This window comes from Corvus kubaryi, unplaced genomic scaffold, assembly GCF_017639235.1.
Source record: "Corvus kubaryi isolate FWS band 111438036 unplaced genomic scaffold, C.kubaryi_AGA036_p1.0 138, whole genome shotgun sequence".
Classification (NCBI taxonomy): domain Eukaryota; kingdom Metazoa; phylum Chordata; class Aves; order Passeriformes; family Corvidae; genus Corvus; species Corvus kubaryi.
In genome coordinates, this window is record NW_024580672.1 from 21,522,066 (window position 1) to 21,545,210 (window position 23,145).

General features: G+C 44.4%; 1 protein-coding gene across 10 annotated transcripts; it reads left to right on the plus strand.

Annotated features, from left to right (window-relative positions):
• The first annotated feature begins 158 nt into the window (after nucleotides 1-158).
• On the plus strand, nucleotides 159-22,300 carry NPS (neuropeptide S). Of its 10 annotated transcripts, none has more exons than XR_006014578.1 (6): nucleotides 630-713; nucleotides 6,947-8,081; nucleotides 12,603-14,663; nucleotides 14,852-14,996; nucleotides 16,045-16,133; nucleotides 19,886-22,300. XR_006014578.1 is itself a non-coding variant. In XM_042019571.1 (2 exons), exons 1-2 carry the CDS (start codon nucleotides 672-674, stop codon nucleotides 2,566-2,568), a joined length of 252 nt encoding a protein of 83 aa, XP_041875505.1. In that variant the 5' UTR covers nucleotides 159-671; the 3' UTR covers nucleotides 2,569-3,881. The 10 variants fall into 10 exon arrangements, 1 of the variants encoding a protein (XP_041875505.1); XR_006014580.1 differs by lacking the exon at nucleotides 630-713 and having other exon boundaries at nucleotides 5,967-8,081; nucleotides 12,603-12,648; nucleotides 14,549-14,663; XR_006014582.1 differs by lacking the exon at nucleotides 630-713 and having other exon boundaries at nucleotides 5,967-8,023; nucleotides 12,603-12,648; nucleotides 14,549-14,663.
• Nucleotides 22,301-23,145: the final 845 nt, after the last annotated feature.

Here is a 23,145-nt window from a genome sequence, read left to right on the forward strand (position 1 = left end):
AGCACGTAAAAAAATAATGCTGGGAGGAGAAAAATTTTTAAAAATCCACATACTTTTCTCTATATTGTGGCTGTTTTGAGTATAGTAAAACTCTTTGAGGAACTTTCTACTTAAAATGCACTTTAAATGTTTCTCCCTCGATGCCAGGCTTTGCAAGGTCTCCGCCTGATCTGTTGGAAGTGGTAACAAACTCTTGAGATGTATTTTTGAAATCCTTACACCTCTGTCCAGATTTGCAGTGGTGACACAGAGGTAACAATAAAGCCACTTGAGAGACATTTAGTGGGACACTTCAAATGAAATCCCCGGAGTTGGTAATGGCAGCTGAGCGTGTTCTTGCCATTTTCCCTTTTAGCAAGAAGAAAAGGCCAGACAAGGAGCAATTAGTCAGAATAAAATCAGCTTTGATGACATTTTCCCTCCTGAACTCTGGTATAAAATGGTCACCTAAGGAAGAACTGAAAGGATGTGTGAGGAATTTGGTAGTAGAGCTGCATGTTCATACACACAGTGCTGGGTAAAAAATGAGCAGGTAAAGCCACTGCGGGGTAATCAGTGCATGGGTTGCTCTCTGCTCATATTTTGCTTGATTTTGGTCCAAATTTTGATTAATCTCAGCTTTTCTTTGAAGTCTATGCAGGTTAAACTTGGTTTTCATTCTGTGGATCTCCATGACATTGGTGTGCTCGGGTTACCCAGTTGGACCTTCCATGGTAAGTCCCATTCCCTATTTCCTCCCAGATCTGTTCCATTCCTCTTAAATTACTCCTTTATTTAAATTCATTTTGTTTGTTTGATCGCTTCTTTGCTGCTATGTTTTTGGCTTTTTTTTTTTTATATATATAAAATGAAGGAGTTTCTTGTATTAAAGCTGTTGGTTAAATATTATTACCTCATTTTCCTGGAGCATGGCCTAATTTTTCCTGGAGTTATTATAAAATATGCAAGCCTCTGAAATAATCATGTGAGCAACCCAGTGCATATTTAATGTGGAGTGTGGGGAGCCGGAATCCTGGATGGAAGAGAGAAAAACACAAATCCCCTCTCCATTTCATCGGAATTCCTTGCATATCTTAAATAGGTGCAATTAGATAGATATGTATTCATTGCACTTATTGCTAGCTAGTTTATCAGTTAATTAACTTATTTATAATCAACTTATTTATTTAGACACAGCTGGATCTGAGTAGCCACATTTCCTAGTGGATGGGTTCTCTTTATGGCAACGATGTCGTGGTTAAAAGGAGTTTAATTGCTTCAATAAATGTCAAAATAAAAGTCATTTATTCAGTAAATCTAGTGAAATAGCAGCTAAAAATTCAAAATAGGAATTTCTCTGCCTGGTTTTTGGATTTTTTGGTTTTTCTCTTGCAAAAAGCGTTTTTTCTTGTTAGGGAGAAAGTTCAGTCTGGGAAACCCCTTGTCAGTGGCAGAAAGTGTTGGATGCAGAAAAAGTCCTGAAACAAAAAAAAAATTGAAGTAATAACCAGTATTAAATAAGAGCAATAAAACACTGAATTAAAACAAATCCTACTGAATTTCATGGCAATTTTACCAGCAATTCCAGGGGTTAATCCTATGGCTTTGCATGGAATTTTTAGAGATGGCAGAATGTTGCTTTTAGACGGAAAATCAGCTGGGAAATCAGAATATGATGAAAGTTGCACAGAGCAACCATAGACATGCCAGGAAATGTTTATATTTTACAATTCATCAGTAATTAAATGCGGTTTGTTTTAAGAGTTGTTGAAATATGTCAAAGTTTTTATGTAGTTGGCATTTTTATCCTACAAAGTGGAAGTAAAAGGAATGTGGGCAAACCCCTGGATTTTTATCCAGACTTTTTAAAATTCTCATTATTACTTTGTCATTATTAAACTTCTAACTACTTCCATAACGAGTCATAACTACTGAAAAGCCTCCTCCAAAGTTCAGCTTTACAGGTATTTTTGTTTTCTCTTACCTGTAATTTAAGCCTCAGAAGTTCACACAAGCTGGTATTTAATTTTTCCCTGAAAAAATCTCATTTTCCAGCAATAAACACCCATGTTGTTCCAAGGAAACAGTGTCACAGCTGGTCAGCATCACAGAAAACAATTCATATCATACCCTAAACATAATTGTATCAGTATTTTAGATCAGAAATGTATCCAAAACTATGAAAAAATCGGATTTTGAACACGATAAATCCTTAGAAAATAACAGCTCATCCTTGTCATTCAAAGCATAAATTGCTTTTGTGTTTCTACTTTGCTTTGTATCCTGAACAAGTCCTGGCAAATACACAAATCCATAATTTTACCTTCTCTTATCTCTTTTTCTTTCCTCCTTGTTTGTTTGTTTGCCTTTAATCTCCAGAGCAGAAATCCTTTTTATTTGACCTGCCAGCTGTATGGGAAATCGGATTCGTGCCTGGTGCTGCTGAGCAGCTGCCTCTCCAAGGCGGGCAGGGATGAGGAGCTGGCTCTTGGGAAGCCTCTCCCGGAGTTCCCTCTCCACAAAAGGTCCTTCCGCAACGGCGTCGGAGCGGGAATTAAAAAAACTTCCTTCCGAAGGGCAAAGTCCTGAGCAAGTGTCCCAAAACCCGGCCCAGATTTTGATATCTGATGTTTCAGTCGTTGCTTCGAGTCTGTTTGATGCTTTTCTCTGACAAAGCCACCTCTGACAGAGTCCCCGTGTCCCCAGCACATCACCAGATGTCGATTTCCAAGCGCCGCGAGCCAAGCGGAGCAGATGGGAGCGCTCAGGAAGGGCTTTGATCCCAAAGTTACAGTAGCATAAAGTTTTGTCTGGAAATGAATGTTTTCATTTGCTTAATTCCCCTCCTTTGTCAAGCTACAGATTTCATCAAGTTGCTTTTTGATTAATACAAAGGTAATCCCGTGCTTTGAGGAGTTGTGTGCACGCAGCCTGGTGGGAGGACGGAGGATATTATTCCCAAAATCCCTCCTCTCTGCCAGACACGAGGCATTCCTGTGCTTTCCCGTCCCAAGTCACATTTACTTGAAGACAACTGGTAGTTTTAATACAGACTTAAAGTGCATTTCATTTCAGGTTTCGAAAGATATGAAGGGCCACCAGTGAAAAGGAGAATCAGGCCTTACTTGTAACTCCCACTGGCTTTTTAATATAGTTATTTAAAATGACTTTGGCAGGAAATAATCTCTGGAGATGTCTCATCTCATATCCAGAAGAATCCTGGGAAATCACTCTAAGGCAGGGTATCAGCACCACTCCCTGTGCCTCAATTAATTGACTTAGGTAGGCAACTCCCAGTTGATGAAATGTGCCAAATCTGGGATTTTTTTTTAATTTCCTGTTAGAAAAAAAAAAAGAGAAAGTCATTTGATATGAAATATGTAAATGTGGTATGGAGGAAAGGTTACCTGCTGAGTTACGCACATGTGAGTTCTACCTGTGGCTGTGTCCCCTGAGCGTAACAAGCTGTGCCCTTGGCTTGAAAACGTGGCAGAGTGTCCCTGCAATGCCTCTTGCAGTTAAAGCTACGGTATTAATTATAATAAATCACTATGTGGATGTTTTCTAATATTTCCCTGGTAAATATCGTAGCTCAGGAGAGCATTGTTAACCCTACAATGAGATGGTTTGGTGTCATCACCTTTATGATGCCCCCCTTGAGCCCATGGGGTGAAGTGACCCCAACATGGAGCTGTGCTGGTGGGACAGTGGGTTTTTCTGGATGATTTCTGGCTGATCCAAGGAGGTGAAACACATTCCTGCCTGGTTTTGTCCCAGCTGAAAAGTTTAACACATCCTGGGTTTTAAAGTCACTTAAACACCTGAGTTCCTTTGGGGTAGTCTTGAGGTTGCTGAGTCGCGTGGGAACCATGGAACCCAGGAACCATGGAACCGGGAACCATGGAACCGGAAACCATGGGATCCTAGGAACCATGGGATCCCAGGAACCACGGAACCCAGAAACCATGGAACCCAGGAACCATGGAATCCTAGGAACCATGGGATCCCAGGAACCATGGGACCTAGGAACCATGGAACCATAGGAACCATGGAACCCAGGAACCATGGAACCTTAGGAACCATGGAACCCAGGAACCATGGAATCCAGGAACCATGGAACCGGAAACCATGGGATCCTAGGAACCATGGAACTTAGGAACCACGGAACTTAGGAACCACGGAACCCAGAAACCATGGAACCCAGGAACCATGGGACCTAGGAACCATGGAACCTTAGGAGCCATGGAACCCAGGAACCATGGAACCTTAGGAACCATGGAACCCAGGAACCATGGAACCCAGGAACCATGGAATCCAGGAACCATGGAATCCAAGGAACCATGGAACCCAGGCACCATGGAATCCAAGGAACCATGGAACCCAGGCACCATGGAATCCTAGGAACCATGGAACCCAGGAACCATGGAATTGTAGGAACCATGGAATCCCAGAAACCATGGAATCCAGGAACCATGGAATCCTAGGAGCCATGGAATCCTAGGAACCATGAAAAATGCCCAAGGAATGTGCTGGATATTTATTATCCTTGGGTACTGTCAGATGGGAGCAAGCCCAGGATGGCTCTGTGGTGACACGAGGGGTTCCACTGCAGCCAGGCACTGCCCCGTGTCACCCCTGGCTGCTGGGATTTCAGCCATGGCAGATGTCCTGAAAATTTTCCATCCCAAACACTCTCCAGCTCTGTCCAGCACTGCCCAAGGAGCAGAACTGCACTGCAAGTGAAGGGCTGGCAATGACTCCTGGGCAGTGACAGAAGCAAACACACGTCCCAGGTGCATGGATTGTCCAGAGCAGCTGGGGCTGCCTCTGGATCCCTGGAAGTGTCCAAGGCCAGGCTGGACATTGGGGCTGGGAGCAGCCTGGGACAGTGAAAGGTGTCCCTGCCCATGGTAGGGGTGGCACTGGATGGGCTTTAAGGTCCCTTCCCACCCAAACCAGTCTGTGATCCTATGATCCCATGATCCCATGATCCCATGATCCCATGATCCCATGATTCCATGAATCCATTCTGCATGGCTGTGGGGATGGAGCTGTTTTGTCCCAGTGCAGCTGCCTGCTGTGGCTCTGTCCTGCTCATATCCCCACCCAAATCATCTTTCAGGAAAGCAAAAAACCCATACAAGTTCATATTTACCTTTGTTTGGGTGTTCAGATCCATTTTTGTTAACATTTTCCTACATAATCAAATACATTCCTGCCTTGTAACCTGGGATGAGCAAGGTTGTCTTTAAGCCAACAGAACTCTTCGTGGAGCTTGGAAAATCAGGCTTTTCCCCTTCCTTTATTGTGCAGGAGTGAGAGTAACTCATTCAGTGTTTTGGCATTTGCCTTTGAGCAGGGCACGTTCCAGAGGGATGCAGAGCTGGTGTCCTGCTCCCATAGACCTTCATCCCCTTTTATTGAAAATAAGGAATGAAAGAAAAATTGGCTGCTGGAAAAATCCCATTGTTTATGATTTAGCCATTCCCCGACAGGCCACTCCAGCTGGAGGGATCTGCATGGACAAAACAATGGGATGAGGAGGCCACCCAGAGCCATAAGTCACCTAAATCACCTAAATCCAGAGCAAGCCTGGAAAATGTAGATTATCCAGCTGCCTTTCAGGAGTTCCGTCACTGCAGGGTTGATCTCACCTTTGCCACCCACAGAAAACTCACCCTGCAATGCTGAACTCATCTCTGGACTCTAAAGGTGGCTTTATTTTGGAGAGAACAGAGAGTGACCTCAGTGACCTCTGTCAGGAAATAAGGATCTGAGGGTGCCATTGCTGGGCACATTAATTTTTATGCTGACAGGAACTGGAAATGTGGCAGAAAATGTCTTCTTTCAGTAAAAAGAGGAGAATAAGAACAACTGTAGGGATGCCAGCCTGCAGTGTAATTAATGTGCTGCCATTAATTTTATTCCTTTCTGGAGAGCAGGGATTCAGGATGCTGCAAAAAAATTTTTTTTATTAATTTCTTTTCTATGTTTCTTGGCTAAACTAACAGAAAGAGAAAAGATAAGAGTTCAGAGGGTGGGAAGAGTGATGCTTTGTCTGGGGATTGAGGAGCAAGTTGGGAAGTTGGGAATGCTCTGGCCGGTCTTGGCCTTTGTGAGTAATTCAGTCTGGGACTTCAAACAAATAATTTCTACTCAATTTCTCCATCCAAAAAATAAGAAGCTGCCTTCATTGAGCTGTCTTGAGTAAGCAGTGTCATGGCTGATGGACTTGGGAAGAGTTTTGGGGCAGAAAAGGGTGGTTTCCATAGCTGGAGAGGCTGAGGGAGAGGACATGCAGAATCCCTGAATCCATAAGGATTTTTTTTCCTTACTTTGCTCTAACTTGTATCTGCCTCTGGAGGCTTTAGACATAAATTTCCAGTGATGATTCCCTGGTTTTGAGCTGTGAGAACCATCCCTGAGCTCAGCAACCACTGTTTGGAGCAGCCAAACTCCATTTAGCCAGTTCTGATTCTAGTTCAAACTAGAAACCAGATTTCACTAGATTTACTGAATAAATGAATTCTATTTTGACATGTATTGAAGCAATTAAACTCCTTTTAACCATGAAATCGTTGCCATAAAGAGAACCTATCCATTAGGAAATGTGGCTACTCAGATGCAGCTGTGTCTAAATAAATAAGTTGATTATAAATAAGTTCATTAATTTATAAACCAGCCTGTCCTGAGCCCTGGGATTGGGTTGATGCTACCCTGAGGTTGTGGGAGCTGTGTCTCCATCCCATCCCCATCCCCATCCCCATCCCCACACCTGGAATGGACCTTCCAAGGAGCAGGACGTGTCACCTGCTGCTCCTCTGCTCCCTAGAAACCATCTGTGCCTTTGAAGGAGCCTTGGGGCTACCACTGGTGAACCTGAAGGGAACAAATCCCGTAAAACACCAACAAGAGAAATCTGCCCAAAGACAAGAAGAGGAACTAATATTTTTCTTTTTCTCCACAGGTTATTGGCAAGGAAGGCAATTAAATAGCCTGACCTAATAGCATCTAATTAACTTGCAAGCCTGAAAATTCCCCGTTGGAATGACATCCCAATACTCGGGTTTCTGATTGCCCAGCACATATTAAAGTATGGGTATCACATTCAGGTTTCCTAATTTGCTATTATTTGCCTGTTTATGGTAATTTATTCCCTGAAAATACCGAGAGGAAGAAAGGGAGAAATTTCTTGCTGCTTTTAACTCTGGATATAATTTTGACCTTAAGAAAGAACAAGACAGATATGAGAGAGTATATTAGATGTTATTATTACCGTAATAAAACAGAGATAAAAGTCATAGTGCAGAAAAGCTCTAAGACAACTATTAACCATTTGTCATATAAAGAAAATCAAAATTTAACTTATCAGAGAGTCTGGCACTTTAGAGATTCCTCATGAAAAATTACTTCTAACCATGGAGCATTTATGCAGAATGTCATTGATGAGCTGTCTGCTTAAATGTTGAAAGAGTTTGGGGAAAGATTGGAAAAATGTCAAAGATACGCCTTTTATCAGTCTGACAGAATGTTTCACGATATTTAAATTTCTTCTTGAGAGTGAAGCAGCATGGCAGGACTTTTTTCTTTAAGGAAACAAGCTGAGCTCACTGCCCTACCCCAACAGGCCATGGCTGGTGAGAACAACCGAGGTGAGGATGGACCTTGGTGTGGCACAGCTGAACATCGAACATCACTCTGGGGTTGGGGTACAGAGCAATTCTGGGCTTTAGGGCATTTTTTCTGTCTTTGTAGTGATAGAAGGACTTTTTCTTCTAATTCCCTCACAGATTTGAAGTCATTGGGTTGATTATTCCAGAAATTAAGCCGATCTTAAAAGCTCGATCAGCCGAGACCCATCTTTTTGACTTCTTCAGTGTGAACCTTCCAGAAGACATGGAAGGGCTCAGTGTGACAAGAAATGAGCTGTGGAGAGCTGCTCTCCAGACATCATCCCCAGACATCATCCCCAGATTTCATCCACAACTTCCTGAAGACAACAGGGAGCGATGGAATCTTCCACGGGTTATGCCTCAGGCGTTCGGTGCGTTGAGGGTCGGAATGTTTTGTGTTCACTCCTTGTGGTCGGTCAAACGAACCTGGTGAGTCTCTATGGCAACCCTGGAGCGCCTCACAGAGCTCTGAGCGCTCCGAGATTCCTCTGCCCACGGAGCTTCCTCACAGATTTCTGTGCTTTGTGCCTAAGGGCTCTCCTAACCCCCGGTATCTTAACTGTGCTTTCCAAACTGCAGCCAAATTCCAGAGCTGGGAGCTCCATGAGGAGCCCAGGCTGCTGTGGCTGGCTCTGTGTCTTCATTAGCATCTTAATTAGCAGCATGACACTTGGCTGAAGCGAAGGCCTGTGAGGATGCTGTTGAAATGTATTGTTCAACTCGGTGATGTCAGCATCATTCCAGAGTCATTTCGGTTCCCCCAGCTCTGCTTTGCCTTTTTTTATGACTAAAAATTACACCATCAGTGGAGGATGGTTATCATGTTGCAGAGGGGTGTTTTTTACTTTATTTTCAGGTAAAAATCATCAATTAATTGGAAAGAACAAATGGCTCTCAACTCGAAGGAGGAGAAAAGAATATATAAGAGTAAAAATGGGGAAAAAATTATTCCCATTTAATGGAATTTGAGCTTTTTCACTAATTTATTGATAATCCTCTATAGTTCTGTTTTAGGATATTTTTATAGTAAATCAAGACCCAGGGTCATGATGTATTTTCATATATTTCATATATTTTGGTAGGAGCCATCTCCTTTGATAGCAGCCATGTTCTTTCAGCCCATAAATTTTGCTGTCTTAATTTTTGAGTCCCACTGATTCTCCCTGATTAATGATTTTCTTGAAGCCACTGAATGGCAGTTGTGGTGGCCTTCCCCACCTCTGGAAATGTGTCAGAGATACCAAATCGTCTCAGTTTGAAGTTTTAAAGGGTTCTGCTGCACTTGTACATATTTTGGATTAAAGGATCTCTCTCCTTGGACTGGGGCACTTTTGGGTTCCCCTGTTATGACAAGGGATGTGTTTGACCCTGCTGGTCTTTCTGCTTTTTGGTTTTAGCCAGCTCTGCAAATTATTCCTCCTTTCTGGCACTGTGGGTCTTGTCAGGTTCCTGGAGGATGGGAGCAAGCACAGCCACAGGGATATTTTCTGCCTCTCTGTGGCAAAGTGCATCCTGTGAAATGCCACTCATTTCTCAGTTTTAAATTCATTTTTACATGCAAAATATGGCAAAAACTAGTGTTGCATGAGACACTGTGGCACGTCAGGATTGATGGAAAGTCATTCCCCTAATTAGGCAGCAACTGGGGCTGGCTGGAGGGTCCCTAATGTGAGGAGCTGTGGGCAAATCAAAGTAGAAAGCTGGTGGACTGCTTGTTACTGACTCAGTGTCATGTTTGGGATCAGAAATCCTGCTGGGAGTGGGCCAGTCCTGAGTGCTGGGTTCGTATTCTCTGGGATTTTCTGCTCACAAGATTTGCAAGACTATTATGAATCCTTTATTTAAATATCTTTCAATAAAATGGCCCAATTGCAAGGAAAAAAAAAACCCAAAAAAGTTACTTAATACAGTATTTGTATTCTCTTATATAGAATCATGGAATGGTTTGGGTTGGAACAGACCTTCAGCATAATCCAGTCCCACCCTTTTCCATGGGCAGGGACACCTCCCACTGTCCCAGGCTGCTCCAAGCCCCAATGTCCAGCTGGCCTTGGGCACTGCCAGGGATCCAGGGGCAGCCCCAGCTGCTCTGGGAAATCAGGGCCTCCCCACCCTCATGTTAATTTAATAATGAGGTTCCTTCCTTAGAGCCACTTGAAGCAATGTAGGAAAATCAACTGGAGGAGGTTATGGAGCGATTTAAGGCCCAGTCCTGATTGCTGAGCATACTTGTGTTAGCTGATCCTGTTGATTCATTTACACAGCCTTAAAGGAGAGAAGATAATTGCCCCATGTGGGTGGAACTGGGCTATGAAAAGATAATTCTGAACCCAAAATCCTGGTCTTTTCCCACTTGCAAAGGTGGGGTGATTTTGCATTTTCTTTAACTTTCTGCAAATATTAATGATAACATCACTGGAATTCTCATAGAATATCCTGAGCAGGAAGGGATCCACAAGGATCATGGAAGTCCAGTTCCTGGAAGAAGCATCCTCATGGATGCTCCTGCCTGCCAGGAGCTGGGCAAGCCCCTGTCAGAGCACAAACTCCACATCGAATCCATGCCGCTCAAGGAGGCCACTACAGCACTTTGAACAGCCCAAATGGTTTCTCTATTTTTGTATCAAGCTGGCATTTTCCTAAATTTCTACCACCTAAATTTCCTAAATTTCCTGCTTTCAGTGCCCAGGTGCTTGTGCTGCACTTTTTGACCTCCTCACAGTGAGTTTTTCCAGAGCTAGGCAGAAGCCGTGTGAGGATGAGATCTCCAGGATCCATTTGCTCCTTTGCATGTCGAACATGGTGCCAATTTGCATATTTTGGTGCTTGAACTTTACAAATCACTCCTTATGATCAACAAATAAGGTGTCATTTACGTGCTTGTGTTCAGGAAATGAGTTGCATTTATCTTCCCTGTGTTCTCAGGATGAGTTCAGGTGTTTTGGCACAGCACACTCGCCTCGCCTGCCTCGTGCTGTTCACCTGTCAAAGGCTGTACCTTTGAGCCTGTAACTGCTTAATTAATGATTTCATAGATGCTGTAGCCTTAAAAACTGGATTGTTTTGTCACTGGCCTAACTTGGATGTTTTTCAAAGGCATATTCAATAATTTAGCTATTTATTTATGTAAAATACCTTCTATTTTAGATTTAGTCATACCGCATTAGAAAAAACCAATATAATTTTTAAGGGTCTGATGGCTGCAGACAGTTTCATTTGACAAATCAATTGCACAGTGTTTAGCAGAGTTAGTGAGGGAATATATCATACAGTTGTTCATTAATGATTGTTAATAAATGAGGCTGGGCAGGCCCTGGCACAGGGTGCCCAGAGCAGCTGGGGCTGCCCCTGGATCCCTGGCAGTGCCCAAGGCCAGGTTGGACATTGGGGTTTGGAGCAGCCTGGGACAGTGGGAGGTGTTCCTGCCATAGCAGGGGGTGAAACTGGATGGGCTTTGAGGTCCTTTCCAACCCAAACCAGTCTGGGATTCCATGATTCCATGATTCCATGATTCCATCACACCATTTGCTGTTCCTTACAGCTCTTTTTCCAGTTGTTGCCAGGAGCTTTTACTCCATGGCAATATTTTTTTTACTGCGTTTCCAGCCAATGCAGGAATTTTATTTTGTGTGCAAATCATGAAAGAAATGAATCCCCCTCATTATCATGGAATCACGGAATGGCAGGGCTGGAAGGGTTCCCACATGACTCAAGCTGGCATTCCCCAAGAGTCATACAAATGATGTTTCAATAGTTTTGTGTTGTATTTTTTTGGTGACTGCAGCACAGTTGTGTATTTTCCTCAGTTCCATGTTAAAAAAACACAAAAAGCCCTGGTCAGCAGGAGCAGTGAGGTTGGTGCTTGTTCCTGACTGACTGAACAAACCCGGGAAGGGAAAGTAAACTCCTGCTCAGGGTCAGTGACAGCTCTCATTTCTGAGAGCCACTTCGAAAAGTCCTGGCCTTCAGGAAATGGTTCCCTTTCCCTGTAAATAAAAAATGAATTTCACCTGCCAGAGAGGGAGAGGGAAGTGATGCCTTTTGAACTGTTAATATTTTGATGCTGTGGAGCTGCAGACACACAAATCCAGGAGTTATCCAGGCAGGAATGCTGCACATCTGACATGGAGCCCTGCAAAAATTCAATTACAAAATGAGGCCACTTCTTCTTTTCCTACAGGAAAGTCCCCCACATTCCCTGTGCCACCTCAGGCAGGATTCTGACTGATTCTGCTTCCGCACTTGGCTCTTGCACCCAAAATTTTGAACTTGTCCTTTTTCCTTCCACTGGTCTGTTGATGGGATTTTCTGCTCCCGCTTGGAATTTGTGTGGCATCCAGACACTGCAAATTAATTTGGTGTTTCAGCAGTGCTGCAGGGGAAATCATAACTAATTATGGGAACGATGAATAACCATGGGATGGCGTGAGGGAGATTTCCAGAGGAGCAAGGAGGGGTTAAAACTGGATCTGTAATTCCCATATTTTGGGGATATGTTTTGTCCTGCAACTTCCACGAGAAAAAGTTCCCAGGGAGATAAAAGTTGGTGACTTCTGTACAACGTTTTGGGTTTTTTTTGGTGATCACAAGCTTAGCTTCTTAAATGAGGTGTGGCTGGAGATGGGGGAAGTGGTAATATTTTCCCAGCGAGCCTGAAGTGGCTGCAGGTTAGCATTCCATAATGATTTTTGTCAGAAAGATGAATGCCATCCTAAAAAAAAGCTGGAAGCTCACAGCACCTCGGCTTTGATATATGAATATTGCCACTGTGGATGTTGGAGTGGCATTCTGGATGCTTTGTGGGTTTATGGCTGTGAGACATTCCTTAGGCTGATTCAGAAACACTTTTCCTACACATTTGAAAGCAACTTTTTGTCTTTGACTATTTTTTGCCCCTTTTTTTTTTTTTTTTTTTTTGGTTCATCTGTGATTTCAAAACGCTTCTGGAAGTGAATTGAAGAGATTGGAGGATTTTGGAGCCATTCATCACGCAAAAGTGAGTAGTCACCTTTTAGCCACCTCTGGATTAATACCCTGCAATGTCATGGAAGGGCTGTGCTGCATTAATTCCCACAAATTCCAGCTGGGAAACCACGGAGCCCTCACAGACAACTGTTGGGAATGGGAATAGTTAATATGTGAGGTTTTATATATTGCCCACCCTCCCAGCTATCCAGATACCATGAAAATGTCATTTTTGAGAGATTTCTCAGAATTGTGATCGTTCTTTAGTGAAAATAGCAGTTTTTGTTTGAAGCACGTTCGTAACCTCAGCCCCAGCCTGCCGAAGAACTTGGCAACCAGAACTGGTTAAATACGTTGGAAAAAAGCAGGAAAATGGGACACTGCCCTCTAACGTCAACAAATCCAAGCAAAAGGGACTGGAAAGCAGCACAGGCAGGTGAAGTGGGATAAGGATTCACTCTGGATGAACAGAGCTTGGAGTAGGAAAGTAGAGGAGCATTTGAAATTTGGGGGTTTCAACAGTATCAAATGCAGCTGAGCTTCCAGGAAAAGCCAAATCTGAGCCTCAAGTTCCATTTGTTTCTCAAATCCTGCCCCAGGTGAGGCTTCATCTGTTTCCTTCCTGCCTTTTAGTGGGATGAACATTTAGTGGGATTGGATCAGATGGTCCATTGTGACCTTTTCCCACCTCACCCATTCCGTGATCCTGTTTTCCATGGAAAGGTGGACTCCAAACACAGAATATTTCATGCCAGTTGCTAAAACACTCATATTAAGTAAAAGAAACATGTCTTGGATCTGTTACCACTTCCTATTGCACCAAATGTGCTTTAAAAATATCAAAGATACCCAAAAAAGGGAAAAGTCACTATTTGCATTAATATCAAAGATCAGAGAACACAGGGAAAGGTCCCTGTGTGAGGTCCCACTCTGTGATTTCGACACCACCAGATTTTGGGGATTTGTTTTCCCTTGCTGCCCAGCAGCAGATTTCTGTGCATTTCACATTTATTTGTGGCCACCAATTCACACCCTGGGACCAGTGCTCCTTTTCCATGGAGAAGGGCTCGGGGAATAAACATGAAAGGTGTTCCCAAAACACTCCAGACAGCAATGCTTAATTTTGTGATCACTCAGGCAGCTCACAGGAATATTCACAGGGGAAGGACACCAAGGTGGATGCAAATCCAAACATGATTGAAGCATCAATCACTTATTCATGGAGAAATATTTACAGTGGGTTTTTTTTAACTTGATGAAGGGATAATGAAATGTGTGTCCTAGGGGGGTTTATGGGCAAATTTTATTCCAAACATTTGCAATTAATGCAGAAATGGTGCACTCCTCGAGTATTGAAAAGGGCCAGGAATGAAACAAAACCCCAGAGGGGTTGAAATCAGGCTGGCCAGGACTTATGTCCAAACCGTTTTCCATTGGAAAATGCCAGATCATAAAGAATGAAGTGATCTGTGGAAATCAATCAATCCTGACAGAGTCACAGCAAGGAACATTCCCTGCCAGCTGTCAAGCTCCTGCTCCAGTCTCCTTCAGGAGCAGATCCAGGATGTTCACCCACCCGGACACCTGGACACACATCCCATGTCCTGTGTCCTTCCCAGCCCTGGAAGCCACCAGGAGCTCCAGAGCCACTGAAACCCAGTGTCACTGTGACCTTTCTGCTGAGCTGCATGACAGATTTCCTGGTCTGGAGTGACACGTGCAGGTGTGTTTGCTTTTTCCCTTTTATTGTACATTTTTAAACTCAGAATTACCGGCACTGATTTCTGGTCTCCTGAACAAGAAAGGAAAAGCAAATCCAAGCTGAAAACTGGCAAAACCTGGAGAAAAGCTTTCCCAGTCTCCCAGAGCACTGACTCTAAAAGACCAGCAGATTTATTGATGTTAGGAAGTGTTTATTCCTTGTTTTCCAGATAATCCAAAGCAAGCCGAGTGCTCCTGGTGCTAAAAGGAGCGAGAAGTGCCAGCCTTGGAGAGCTGCCACCTCGACTGGCCATTCCCAAACTGCACTGCAGGCACTCCCAGGGGGTCAGGAGACTTTCCCAAACCTCATTACATCCCCCATGGGGGCATTATCCCTGCAGCTCCTGCACCTGCACTAATTTGGGTGGGATGGGGGAGCAGGAGGGGTCGGGACCCACAGTTATCAGCCCTGCTGGAGCTGCTGGAGGTTTTCCTGCAATAAATTAAGAGTTTTTTTCTTTTTCTCATCCTAGCTGTAGCACGGTGTGTTTCCAGCCCTCCAGGAGGTGTTTCCACAAGCCTTGGCAGCACTTTTGGGTACATCTGTGGAGGTTGGAGATGCCCGTGAGCAGATGGAGCTGCTGCAGATGGCCCGGCTGGCACACACGGGGAGGAGGGGTCGGTTCCTTGTGGTGGGAGTGGGATGTCAGAGGGGTCAGAATGGCTTTCCCTTATCACTCAGGATTCTTGTACCTGCGATTCCAGGCTGGAAAACTGTAAATATCACATGGAGTGGCTTTCTCTTATCACTCAGGATCCTTGTACCTGTGATTCCAGGCTGGAAAACTGTAAATATCACAGGGCAAGGCTCATTGCTGGCACCTTGGGAGGGATGGGGTTAGGAGAGGTATTTCCAGCCTGCATCCTGCAAGTTGTTCCTGTTAAATGCTGATTAATTGTTATCTCTTGTTAATAAATACCACGAGGAGAAGTGGAGCTCTCCTCCACACAGCTCTGGCCTGGTTTAAATTAAGATTTAGGAGAGGGATGGGAATGAGCCATTGCTGGATGTGTGGGGAGAGCAAGGGAATATTGCTGTGCTCTCCTTTTCCAGAAGCAATTTCCAACCTCTCTCCCCAAACACAAAGTCCACCAGTGGGCAGAAACCAAGATTAAATCTGTCATGTTTTTATTTCGTTCCAATACCTCTGTTTGAAATCTAAACTAACTTGCCGAGGAAAGCAAGGAGCCCTCTAACACCAGAATTCCAGCAGCAGAAACAACAGCCAGGCTCCAAAGGGCAGTAAAATATTCCATTAGCTGTGAAAACCAGAGGATTCTGCAGCAGTGACAGAGGAGTTTTAGATCCTGTATGGATTTCCTTCGAATTTTAATGAAGGAAACCAAGTAACAAGGAAGATTCTCCCACTTTAATAGCAGAAAGAGTGGATTCTCTGGGAAAGGAGTGGGATGCCTTTTATCTTTTCCTAATGAAAACACTGCCACCAGCTGGTTAATGAATGGGTCTGACCGGGGCTTTGCACAGGAAAAGTGATACTGGGGGCTTTTAATCCACAGCTAAACTAAAGGGAGTGGTATTTGAGGCCAGTATGTTTTCAGAACAGAAAGTAATTAATTACCTGTATGCTCCATTTCTTTTTCAAACAGAGGTACATGATAATAAAGCAATTAATGCTTCTTGCCTTAAATATCTTGTTAAACAAAGGTGCCACTACATGAGGTACTTCAATCACCTTCCACCTCCGTGAACTGGTGTGACCATCTCAGCTTCCACTGCAGCTCAGACACCTCCAGGTTTGTGGTTGATTATTTTTCAATTAGCACTGAAATGAATTGAATTGAGGCATTTGAAATGCATTTAAATGAATTTGTCTTTTCAAATTCATGGGTTGTTACTGATGTCCAGTGTTTGCTGAGTCCCTGCTCACCGGAGCACACCCTGGCAGCTCTGGGCTGTGAGTGCAGCTGTGGGTCTTGGTGCCAAGATTTGGCGTGGTTCCATCAGCTCCTCACTCCTGATTTTGTTAAAACATCAGCAGTGGCAGCACTGACATTTCAACTGCCATGGTGGGCTTTGAGACAATTCCCGTGCTCGGAATGATCATTTCAGGTTTCCTGCAGCAGCGAGAAAAGTGCTGCTCAGCTTTTTAACGCTGATGGAACAATCGCTGGGAAGAGAAACCTTGTAAATGGAGGGTGAGGCTCGGAGGCACACTTCCGTGCTCAGGGGGGACTCCCAACTGATCCTGTGCTGGAGAGACAGAGGATTTACTGCATTCTGAGGCTCTGTGAGGGCAGCAGTAGATGTGTTTCATGTTGGAGTAAATCATTTCCCTCACAGGTGATGATCTCCTCTGGCCCCAAACTCAGGTAGTGACTTTTGGTGCTGGTTATATTTATTTGGGGTTTTTTATCTCTCAGCAAGCTGAAGCCATGAAGAATTTCAAGACCCCTTCACCAAGATTTGGCTTGAGGAGAAAATTTGCCCACCAAACCTGTGCCTGTGGTATCACAGAATCCTTGAGGGTGGAAAAGCCCTCCAGGATCACCGAGTCCAAGCTGTGCCCGATGCCCACCTTGTCCCCAGCCCAGAGCCCTGAGTGCCACGTCCAGCCCTTCCCTGGGCACCTTCAGGGACTGGGACTTCTCTGGATGTGCTCCAGAGCTCTGTGGCTTTTTGCAGCCTCTCTCCTGCACCATGAGCCAAGAATTCTCCCTGGCTTTTGCCACCAGACTCAGCTCAGGGCAAACCTAAACCATGTTTTTGCTCTTACCTTATCATTAATAGGGTTAAAACAATTAAAGATATGGTTTTTTTAAAAAAAGTGGTGGTAAAATTTTAAGTGACTCCGAGTTTTTTATGAGCAGGTTTCAACCCAGCAGCCCACAAGCCCTGCTTGAAGCTCTGTGTGGGGTGGGGTTTTCTTCCCAAAACCACCTTCCTTGATGTGAGAGTAGATTAATTGCTCCTGTTTTCCCTTGGAAACAAATATTTCTCTAATGATCCAATATCTCATTAGGCAGCACCAAAATACTGGTTTTGCTCAGGGAGTACCTGGTTTGTCATGAGCTGACAAGCAGGTGTTGGACCTTAAAACACCCCAACATTGAAACTGTTCTGTCTGTGCACCTTCCACACCCTAAGAGTGTCCTATTCTCCGTATCCATTGGAATGCCTGAGTGGAATATTCACTGCTCAGCAATAACAACAAACACATTCAAATCCATTGGTTTAATTGGCTACGAAACTTTTCCTCTGGGAGGGAATTCAGGACATAAAACATTTTACAGCCCTGGTGCAGATTATGTCGAGTTCTCTCCCAGCAGTCCCATTTATTTCAATGGATTTCCTGCAAAACGGGAGAGCCAGTGGAGAGAAGAGGGAATCCAGCCCCACACCTGGCCAGGGACGCTGCTGACAGCACCACGGGAGAGGTAAAACACCCTAAAGTCACCTATGGAAACTCAGCCAGCAGGAGAAATTTCTCTCTTCACTGTACAATAATCCTGCCTTGGAGAGGAGGATTAGGGGAGGATTAAGCTCCAGTGAAGCAAGGGCACTCTGTTCCCCAGGGCCAGACTTCTCCAAGGGATTTAGTGGAATTTGGAAGGCACCCGTTGAGTTCACGTGGCCGCTGCTTTACCCCGTCCTCCCGAGCCTGCGGTGTGGATGTGACCTGGGAGCTCCAGAAACACGGCTTTGGGGGATAACACTGGAACTTCCTGATCTCTGAGGGCACTTGGGATGGCCCCAGCATGGGTGGGATCTCTGTGGCTACAGTGGGCAGCTGGGTCCCTGCTCCGTTGGTAACCAGAGCCACGATGGAGCTGCAGGTGCGGATGCAGACACTGGGTGAGGAGAAATGGGAGTATCACTGGCAATCTCTTTGTTTTACTGATTTCACCTCGGTTTCTTTTTTTTTTCCCATTGTTGGGTCTATTTTAAGGAGGCTCAGGGGGGACCTTGTGGCTCTGCACAAGTCCCTGACAGGAGGGGGCAGCCGGGGGGGTCGGGCTCTGCTGGCAGGGAACAGGGACAGGAGGAGAGGGAACGGCCTCAGGCTGGGCCAGGGGAGGCTCAGAGGAGGAATTTCTCCATGGAAAGGGTTGTCAAGGATTGGAAGGGGCTGCTCAGGGAGGTTTGGAGTCCCCATCCCTGGAGGGAATGACTGGATGTGGCACCCAGTGCTCTGGGTTGGGAACAAGGTGGGGATCGGTCACAGGTTGGACTCGATGGTCTTGGAGGGCTTTTCCACCCTGAATGATTCTGGGATTTTGGGATCTGATACATAAATCAATATATACTGCCAGCAGCAAACAAAGATCCAGATCTGATCCTGAAATTTAAGTTATTCCGTAATTAAACAAAAAACTCATTCCAGGGAGATATTTAGACAGTTGCCTCTTTCCAGAAGCCATAGATATTCTAGATTCTGACAATACTACTCAACTAGAGGGTTTCTTATCAGCCAAAAGTCATTGAATATTTGAAGCCAGTTCATAAATGAAGTCAGGATATGAAATTGTCAAATTAAAACTGAAAATGTGCGTGTGTACACGGGGCAGATAAGTGCATTGTGCTGGTCTGAATTACCTGGTAACTTGTGAAACGTCTCAGGGTAATTGCACTTTAAAATTGATGTTTGGGTCTCTGTCAGGCTGGGAATATCCATCTTCCGAACTACAGATTCCCAGCACAGTGGAGAACTCTGTGTTCCACGAGAGTTTATTATGAGCTACACAGAAATCCTAATTGGGCTTCTAATTGCCAGCAAGTTTGGCAGAAGAAAAAGAGCATTTTAGGGTGGATCCCAATTGTTCAGCAAACACAGAAGAGCGATGGGAAGGGACAGGTTTTGTGTCACAGCAAAGCTGATGTGTCCCAGGAGGATGTGGTGGCTGGAGCAGGCTCCTGTGGGGTGGGAATGGTGCTTGATCCCAGTGGGTTTTGGATCAGATCCCGGGATAGCAACACAAGTTCTGCAATATGGACTGTTCCAGAGTCATGTTTCTCTACAGATCTCATTAACTGCCCCCTCATTAACTACAGGGTAATTGGGCACTTCTCATTTCACAAAGAGAATGTGCTGACCTTCAGTCAAATTCTAACAGACACTTCAGGGGAAGATTCAGAAAGCTCCTCTTGGAAAAATGAAAATCATGGCATGTCAGGCATGACAAACATCTTTATTTTCTGCCTGTGTGTTTCAGAGGCTTGACTTCTGATTCAGCACATGAACACCTGCAGGAAAAGCTGTTTTCCCAATGTTCTTGGCAGATTTCTGCTCGGGATTATTTCAGATTGCAATGTTTTGCTTGCTGATAAGATGTAAATAAACCCATGGGCTCCTATTCCCCTTTGATAAAGGAATTAATAGAATAAAAGACGAAACAGTCTCTCTTAAAAGATGTTTGCACACATTACAGAGTTGTGAAGCTTTCTGAAGGTTGCTCATCCAAAAATGACAACAAAAGTGATGTTTTGTGCTGTAATTTAGCAGATTAGCAGCTAAATATCAGGTTATTAATTGACTTCTTTCCCCCAGTCCTCCTTAGGGTTACCTGGTCAACCCTGAAGGCAGAACGAGAAAATATCTCCTCACTTAGGAAACATGACCAGGCAGCAGAAATGGTGGTGATTTTTAGCAGAGACTTCTGCCAACAGAGCTGTTACTCCTACAGGAGACTCCTGACAAGTCCAGAACAAATATTCTGACAGCGAATCGACTCCTGACCTGCGTGAGCCAAACACTTTGAAAAATGCTGCATGTTGACTCAGTCAAAGGTTTTCTACCTTGTTGATAAACTCAGCTCTTTCAGCCTTCAAAAGAGTGATTTCTGTGTTCCTTGGCATATCCTTTGTGTTCTCCTTGCAGGAATTTGTGAATACAGCAGTAATCAGTTAATTCTTACCCATTTTAAAAGCCTTTTGTATGCTACAGTGGGCTTGGGAGCAGCACCTTCAAATTACACCTTAGGATTGAAAATGTTTTCCCTTCAGGAATATCTCCCAGGCTAACAATGCCCACTGTTTTCCATCGTGTTTCCCATGGGAACATGAGCCTTTACAGGAGGGCAAGAACTACCCTGAGGGGGGAAATAACGAGGAGAATGGAAAATCCAGGCTTGTGAAACCATTTGTTTCCCAGTGACTAAACAGAGAGTGTGGATTTCCACTTTGTCTTTCCAATCCAGGCCTCGGTCAGGAAGGGCTGAGGCCTCCCATGTGTCATCACCATGTTGGGCTTCAAAAGAGGTTTCTTCTTCTCCTCCTTCTTCCCCCAGGTGGCTCCTGCCTGGCACACAACAGCACTAAACCAACAAATATGGGGGGTTTGATGTTGTGACTCAGAAAAATCAACTCCTCCCAAACAAAAGCTGAAAGAGACTCAAGAGATGGTTCAGGCCCAGATCTTGTGTTGCCTCCAAGCAAAAACATTCTTGTAAACACCGAGTCAGACAACAACCCTGCTGTGACAACAGCCAGCAGCAATGCTCCAGACACTGGCAATGAGGAAGTCTAGACAGCTCCTGCAAGAGCAATCAGGAGTTCTTAAGATGTCTCCTGTTGCCATTGAGTTGGTCTCATTTTGCCTCATTGCCAGTGGACCAAGCTGGCTGGTGGCTTACCCCCCTCAAAGAGCCTGCCTTAGTCATCCTTTTCTTCTATTAAACTAAATCAAAACTTTAAACTTCTTTTTAAAAAGTCATGGTTTTTTTGAAAGTCTGGGTGTCTCTGCTGTCCTCCAACTTCTACATTTCATCTCCAACCTTTCTGAAACTATCTCTTAAATTAAACATCTCTTTGCAGCACTCACAATAACGGCTCGTATTCCATATCCTCCCTCTTCCAGCACTTCCTGAAAATAACTGCATGGAAAGCTACTCCTACCTGAATTTTGCCTTTCTGGATGTGTGTCTCATTTAATGCTTCCCTGTGGCAATCTCCAGTTCTGGTTGTTTGGCTTCTTTTCTATTTTGTGACATCGTAATTTTTACATAGATGGAAATACTGAAGAGAATCAGGCCGAGAAGAGATTCCTGTGGATGTGCACTGAGTTATCCCCAAGTGGATTGATGAATTACTTCCTGAGGGTAGAAAACACCCCTTTTTCCCAACAAGTATCCAAATAACCTGGTCCTACCATAAGATCTTATGACAGAATCCAGCAAGTGGCACAGGAGGAAAAAAAAATCCACTTCCAAATTTTTGTGCTGCTCCAAAACACGACATGAACTCTGCCATTAGCTTTGCTTTTGTCATCTTCTCTGTCTGAATTTTAAAGCTCTGCACATAAAGCAGCTGGAATTGCTGCCGGATTTCGAGGCAGGTGACATTTGTGTATCGCTGTCGTCGCCGCCGGATGACTCTGGTAATGCTCTAATTATGTGTAGTGAGTTGTTTCTAAGTGCTGGATGAAAAGCTCCCTGCATCATTAGGCACCTTGTTGTTTACTAAATGTCTTTTATGATCCTACAGGGGCCCCAGTGAAGGTTGTGGCGGTGATTGCGTGCGGAATTTCTATTTTTGAGGATTTCTAATTCAGCCGTTCGTTTTCACTCCGGGCTGAAATCTGGCGGATTGATTCTCAGCTGAGCCTAAATTAATTTAATTTAGTTTAACAGCAAAGTTTGGCAGGGCTGGGTTAGACAGCTCGAGGGTGGCTCTTTTAGCATTAAAACGACAACGTTTTCCAATATATTTTCTTTTTGGTAGAGGATAAGAATTTTAAAGGAAAGATCTTAAAGCCTGAGGTGGATGTTGGTCTGGATGAGGGAATCATGGAATGGGTTGGGTTGGAAGGGAGCTTAAAGGTTGTCTACTCCAACACCCTGCAATGAGCAGGGACATCTTCATCTAGACCATATTCCTGGTTTTCTCTGGATGAGGGACATCATCCCTCTGGACTTCTTTCAGATGTTTGGTGTTAACCATGAGCCAAAATTACTTTTTTTTATTTTTAAAAAACTGGCATTATTAATCATTCCATTTTGTTGGGGTTTTTTTAAAAACCCAATTTTGAAAAATCTCTAGATAGATGGAAATGTTAAACACGTGCTGTGAAGAAAAAATATGACTGTCCTATGCTAGCTCTACAGCAAATCTAAAATTAATTTGCAATTTGAAAATAACACCAAAAAAAAATGAATGGGTTTTTAACCAACTCGAATGGGATCAGCTGGAAAGGGAAGTGTGTTTCTGGCAGAGGAATTAGAGTGGCAATCTGACACATTGTTTGGCAAGGACTAATATTAGGAATATTTTGTCAAGTGCTATGAATAAACTGGAAATAGTCTGGAAGGGTCCTGTAATGGCTGACTCAGCTGGTGCTTCCCAGAAAAATTTTCAGCACTCCATGACTACATTTTATGAAAAAGTTGATGTGGTTTCTCCTTGGTTTGCAAAGGAATTGATCCCTGGGAAGTGCAGGATTTCCACTTTTAAAGCACCTCTGTGTTGACCTGGCAGGAGTCATTTCACATGAGGCAGAAGGACAACGGGGGCTGCAGCCACTGGAGGAGATTGCTCTGGAAAATTATCCAAGACTGGAGACCAGCAGAGAAAAGTGTCTCAACAAAAGGCTGGGAGAGCTGGGAATGTTCACCTGGAGGAGGCTCCAGGGAGAGCTCAGAGCGCCTTGCAGGGCCTAAAGGGGCTCCAGGAGAGCTGCAGAGGGACTGGGGACAAGGGCTGGAGGGACAGGACACAGGGAATGGCTTCCCAGTGCCAGAGGGCAGGGCTGGATGGGAGATTGGGCAGGAATTGTTCCCTGGGAGGGTGGGCAGGCCCTGGCACAGGGTGCCC